At 29.0% G+C, this 6,742-nt stretch overlaps 1 protein-coding gene across 1 annotated transcript; it reads right to left on the reverse strand.

The window, feature by feature from the left end:
* Positions 1–3,152: 3,152 nt before the first annotated feature.
* LOC130820837 (glutaredoxin-C3-like) lies at positions 3,153–4,112 on the reverse strand. The gene has a single exon (XM_057686375.1). It carries the CDS (start codon positions 4,057–4,059, stop codon positions 3,727–3,729), a length of 333 nt encoding a protein of 110 aa, XP_057542358.1. The 5' UTR covers positions 4,060–4,112; the 3' UTR covers positions 3,153–3,726.
* Between the last annotated feature and the right edge of the window lie 2,630 nt (positions 4,113–6,742).

Below are 6,742 nucleotides of genomic sequence, written 5' to 3' on the forward strand. Positions count from 1 at the left end.
TACAAAACAAGACATTAACAGATAAGAGATTGTTTGTATATTCATTATCTATTTTTTGTGTTTTTGAATAGTCTATTGTAGAGTACTTCGTAATGAAATTAGTCTCAAGTATATATTTTGTGCAAATCAAAAAAAGGGAGGAAAACTGGTAAAAAGAAAATACTCCTTTCATCCCACCTATTTAGCATTATTTTCTTTCTCACTCATTTTGAATTATTTTTTTTTTTGGACAATGATCTATTATTTTCTTTTTATCAATTGGCTTTTTATACCAAGTAAGGGAATTCAATACCATTACCCTACATTTTTTGTTTGGTATATGATTGGTCTAATCCAATCCCTTTCTTAAGGGTAATGGATACCCTAATATTATTACCACTTATTTGTAAATAGAAACAAATTCCCTTTTCTCTCACCTCTCCTTTGCTTGCTCATCACCTTTGTGAACAGTAAATTGAAGTCTTGACCTCCATTAACATAATCATCAACACAGTATGTTTTTTCAACTCTCTTTCACTCTCTTCATGAAAATTTTGTTCTTCTTCATTTTGTTTTCCTTGTATTTAAAGATGAAATCAGATTTTTAGATTTTATCAAGAACTTATTGGTGAATTGTTGGAATAATTAATTGCTGGAATTTATGAAATAATTAGTCCTCATTAATTAGATACTATTTATGATAATTAGTATGTACTGTTTTTGAGATCCTCTTTTGCTGTTATTTATGAAACAATTGATCCTCCATTAACATCCTCTTTTGCTAATTTTTATGGAATTTATGAAATAACCTTCACAAATTCTTTTACGACTTAATTTGCTTATGTTATTTACATCCAAATAATTGACTTATAGTACTTAGAAATATAGCTGGACCTTAAAAACGATCCACATAAATAATTGATTGCTGGAATTTCTATCCTCCAAGCATTATTTGATTCTTTGAATAGTTTCCTTTTTGTTTGATGAAATTCCAAATGGAACAATTTATGGAACTATCTTTTTTCAGCTATATTTAATTGACCTTATCCAATAATTATGCTTGTATATATATTTACTTGATAGTGGAAATTTTTCGTTTGATTTTGATTTTTGAGTATAATTTTTGTTGTGCAACTTCTATTAATTGTCATAAATGGATTGAATTATGCAATCCTTATGGAGAAAAAGAATTCTAAAACTACTTCAATTGGTAGTAACAAATGTAGTTGTAGTTCTTATGATGTATTGGGTTTGGTATATGACAAGTGTTGCTACGATTAGGGATGTTCAATTGATCCAAAGTAAAAGAGATATAAAAATATTGCACTTAAAAATTATGCATCGCTTAATACAAGAAAGTGATGTTCATTGCAAAAGTGAACTTCGGGTTAATTTTGAAGGTAACTATTAGTTCAATAATTTTGAAGGTAGCTATTATTTGGTCGATGGGAAGTATACAAAGTATGAGGGTTTTCTTGCTCCATGTAGAGGGAAACTGTATCATCTTAAGGAATAGACAGATAGACAACCAGAAACTGCAAAAAAGTACCACAAACTGCAATGCTCTCATGATGTTTTGAGATGTTCTAAAGAGATATTCTGGTTCAATTTTTGTTAGTTATATATTAATTGTTTCAATATTGTATTTCTTGTTTTGGAATAGGTTCATAAGAAGGGTAAAGGATTGTATGGGGTACTGTTTCCTCACTATGACATCCTTGAGGAGATTTATGCTAAAGATAAGGCCACGGGTGATCAGAATGAGTCTTTTGTAGGAGCAATCAATAGCATAGATGCTGAAGTTACAAAGAACCCAATTTTCATAGATAGTGATGAGGAGGATGATGCGGATTCAAGAAGTCAGTCGACTACTCACTCTATACAATTCAAGAAGCGCTCGATTAAACAAGAGAATGATAATTCAACATCTTCAAAAAAACCCAAGCTCAAGGAATTGAAAGGAAAGAAAACTCTTCAAAGTGATGTTGATAAATTGGTTTCTTCTGTTCATGAAGCTATAAGTAATTTCGGGAAAATTTTTGATAACATTAATGTCAATCTTGGCTCGATGGCTAATGCATGAGCCAAAGCCGAGGAGAGAGAGCAACAGATGGATGAACAATTGAATAAAGTTTTGGAAGAACACAAGCTTCGCATCTTTTATCAAGCTCATTCGAACCTCAAGAAACAATATGCGCTCGATCTTCTTTAAAAAAAGTGAAAATAGTCTTCTAAAAAGACATGAGTTGAAATGTTGTTATTAGTGGTTGTACTTGTAGTATGTACTTGCAGATTATTAGTTGAATACTTGAATAACAGTATTGCAAATTGTTATGTTTGATCTTATTTGGGCTTGAACTATGTTGAGTTTTATCAAGGAAATGTTGTTTTAATGTTTGCTTAAGTTAATATTTCATATCTCTTCAGGTGCATACATAGTATCATATCATTGGAAGTATGTAACACATATTTGTACAAAAATGGACACAATGCCCTTTGCAGATTATTGCAAGCTTATGTAACAAACCAAACAACAATTAAGGGAAACGTAAATAAGTGTTTCCCTTACATTGTTATACCAAATAACATATAGCCATAACCCTTATCTTTACCCTTACTCCTCTTTATTAATTCCCTTTTCCATTTATTTTCTCTTTCCATACCAAACACCCCTAGGTCTTTTTTAATTTGTTTCTCACAATTTATTTTGTCTCCAATTATTATCAAATATCCACGTTTTTAAAAAAAGATTTAAACAACTAATTTCTTCTTACCATGCACTAATCTAAAGGGACGGAGTCGTATTCTTCAAAGGAAAGTCATAAAAATATGACTTATTAATTTGTCATAGTTATATTGATTATAAAATTTTAACGTGTAAATTTCAACTTAATAAAGATAAGATATGATATCATTGTTTACAAATCATAATACTGCTATATCTTAATACTAATAACCGTCCACTGCACGTGTTTCTATATTAGTATTTCAATTCATTGTAGCATGCAGAAGTGCTCATGCATACAATCTTATGGCAGAAAACAAACAACATTATTATGGCCGGCTAAGCATGAAAAAATGTAGTACTACAATCCTTTAATCGTAATAAACGTCCATTAATTAGATTTCATTTGGTTGAGTACATAACAGAGGAGGGAGCAGTTTACATATTAAATTCATCTCTATCCTGCCATCAAAATATAACCAGAAAAAACTCGTAAACCCAAAACGAAACAAAAAACTTACAAAATCCAAACATAAAAAAACACACATATGAAAAATACCCCTAAAAAACTCCGAAAATCAAGGGTTGTTTAGTGCTCGATTACTTTTACATTTAATCTTATAATAAGAATTTGATTTTCACCATTTATAAAAGTTTTAATTTTATCCTCAACCATACTCCTATAAAAAAAAAAAAAAAAAATCTCCACTTCCTCTACAAATAAAAATGTCCTCTAATGTGTGTAATAGTATCAACCATGAACATGTCTCCCAATTTAGGAAAAAAATTAATAATGGGAGAATGTACGATCAGAATTAAACAGAATATGAATGAGGCCGAATTAATTAGTATGAGCTTTGTGAAAATGGAAAATCAGCTCAAACATACTTAATTCACCCACCGTCGCAGCTGGACGGGCGGGCCTATTTTAATGAAAGATTATAAATTAGTGTAGGACCCCCAACCAATAATTTTTTTTTTTAAAAAAAAAAAGAAAGAAAAAAAAAACAAAAAAGAAAAGATCAAAGCCAAAGAGCACCAGCTTGTTTGAGGAGAGGAACAAGGGAGCCATTAATATGAGAAGCCATAACACGATCCATTGCACCGATTAGCTGACCTCCAATGAAAACAACAGGAACAGGATTGGGCGTGGAGAGGTGCAGCATAAGAGCTTTCTCCATATCTTCACCCCATGGATCTAAATCTAAATCATGCACCGTTGGATTAACTCCCATCCCACAAAATAAGCGTTGGATTGCATGACACATACAACAACTACTCTTACTAAATATCACTACTGCACTTTCTGATGCTACTCTCTCTATTCTCTCCACTATTTTCTCAAATTGCATCATTTTTTCTTTCTTTTATTATTAATTTAAAGGTAATAATCAAATGAAATAATTAAGCAAGTTTGGAAATGAGATAAGAAAATAGTAATCGATTGTAGGGTATATATAGGAGAAGGATGCATGCAGTAGTTATGTTAGTTACTTTACTTCAGACTGAACTTGCTTTTTTTTTTTTTTTCCAAATATTTATTTATTTTTTATTTTCGGTTGTTGGTTTTATCGGAAGCGATGTCCATTTTTAGACAAGGGCCAAGTTTTTCCCGATTAACGACACAAAAAGATACTCTCTCCCACTTATAATTAGTGTCTTGCTTGATTTTTATATATTTATAATTTAAAATTTGTATATTATTTTTAATTCATAAATTAAAACATAATCAAGTGTGAACTTTTATTAGTTTCGATATAAATTTTGTTAAAAATAATATTTTAGAATTTTTAACTGTGCACAATTTGAATTACACCTTTACGATTGAATATGTACCATGTAAAAATCAAATGAAAAAATAATAGTGAATAAGAGAGAATATTTTGAATGTGTTGGATTAATATTGCATAAATTTTAGAGTATTTGAACTTTTTGTTATATATGTGATAGGGAAACTAGTTATAGTCTAAAAAGATGTACATTACAATATTTGAGGGGGTTCGAGTTTGATTAACTCGAAGTCAAACAAATTTCAAATCTTGGTTTATAATAATCTCTAGCTAATTGAATTAATTTAATTTTTATATTTGAATTACTTTTGGTTTGAGTAGAATTGTGTTCGCCTTGAATAATCCGGTCAATTTTTTTATATATGTAAATATTGTAATGCATTTATCCAAATACTCGCTCCTATTAGAGTTTGCTTGATATTCCTATTATTTTTATCTCTTTAATTTTTTACATTTGATTTATTAAAAATGAAATCTACCATTTTTGTTAAATTATCTAGTATGCACCACTCTCAAACTTAGTATCATCTCCACAATTTATTTTTTTTCTTATTCTTTTAATAATTGAGCTATCTATTATTATTTAATATTTACTCTCTTTATCCAGAGGCTCTTGCCACAAGTACAATGCTTGTGTAATCAAAGAAAATAGAGAAAATGGATATCAAAAGATATGATTCATAAGAAGGTTGAAAAAATTTGTAAACAGAATGAAAAAGTAACTAATATGTGTATATAAAAATTGAAAAAGAGTATAAATTATTATAAAATAAAAATATAGAAAATTCATAAAAGAAATCAAATGAAAAATATGACTAAAACCAAAGGAGAGAGGAATGAATAAAACAAGTTTGATAAATAGTAGCTCTCCTATTATTTTAAAGGTCTAATCATTTTTGATTTTATAGTATATTATACTCCCTCCGAACCAATTTAGATGTCCCATTTGCTTGGGCACGGTTATTAAGAATGATGTGAGGTCCATTAAAAAGGATAAGTAGTAAAGGTTAAGTAGTGAAGGGTAAGTAGTGAAGCGTAATTGGGTAAGTAAGGTATATGGGGGTATATTTGTAATTACCTGTGTGAACTAAGGATATTTAGGTAAAAAAAGATTGACAAAAATAGAAATGGGACAACTAAAAAGACTTTGCCAAATAAGGAAATGGGACAAATAAATTGGTTCGGAGGGAGTATATAGTAGCGGATCTAGGATTGAAAAACACAGGTAGCATCAATATATAAAATATTCTAGCTTATTATATAAAAACCTAAATAATATGTCTTACATATACTAAATAAATTAGAAAAAAAAATCATGGATAAAATACTTCGTTTTTAAAATTAGTGGCTATGTATATTGTAGGAAATACTGTTCATCAATGAGGGTTGATTCCATCGTGTTACTTATTTATATGAGAATAAACATAATCACATATTGTTTGATTCCTCCCAATGTATAATTTCATTATATCTGGTTTTATAATTTTTAATTATGTACCAATAACTATATTAAGAGATTCTTTCAAAAAAAACTTAAATTAAGAGACAAAATTATGCCTTAGGTACCGTAAAAATTAGAAATATAATCACTAATCAAAATACTTAATGATATTTAAAGGAAACTGAAAAAAAAAAAAGCAAACTTGTTCATTTCTCTATATGTTATAATTTAACAATCAAAAATTTATCATAAAAGAAATTTGTAATATTTATTTTAAAATATCCCAAAAAAAATAATTCCAGCTATAATATTATTATTTATAGGGATGTAGTAGTCTTAATACTAGCTAGCCAAATTAGGTATATTATCCAAAATTAAGAAGGCATCCAAAAATAATAATAATAATAATAATAATAATAATAATAATAATCCAAAAATAAGAGCAATATATGAAATGAGACACAAAAATTAAATATGTTAGTATAGGCAAATTAGTGGTCATTAACTCTTCATCTATTAAAATAGTTGATTTTGTCTTAACTCACAATTGCTATTGATATTGGGATAAAATATGGAGGCCCAATGATAATCACCAAGCAATAGGTAAGAAATGAGCTCTAAATAAATAAAGCAAGTCTAGTAATGCAAAGTGGGCCCACTTATAAAGCAAAGACTAGTTCAGAATTAGTGGAATATAAGAAACATAATTTGCAATAGCCCATGATGCCTTCTTCTTCGACCTCAAGCAGCAACACAGCGATGGCGGCTGGGCTGCAAGTTTCAAAACTAATTTTTTTTTTTTTTTCC

Source organism: Amaranthus tricolor, chromosome 8 (assembly GCF_026212465.1).
Source record: "Amaranthus tricolor cultivar Red isolate AtriRed21 chromosome 8, ASM2621246v1, whole genome shotgun sequence".
NCBI classification, from domain to species: domain Eukaryota; kingdom Viridiplantae; phylum Streptophyta; class Magnoliopsida; order Caryophyllales; family Amaranthaceae; genus Amaranthus; species Amaranthus tricolor.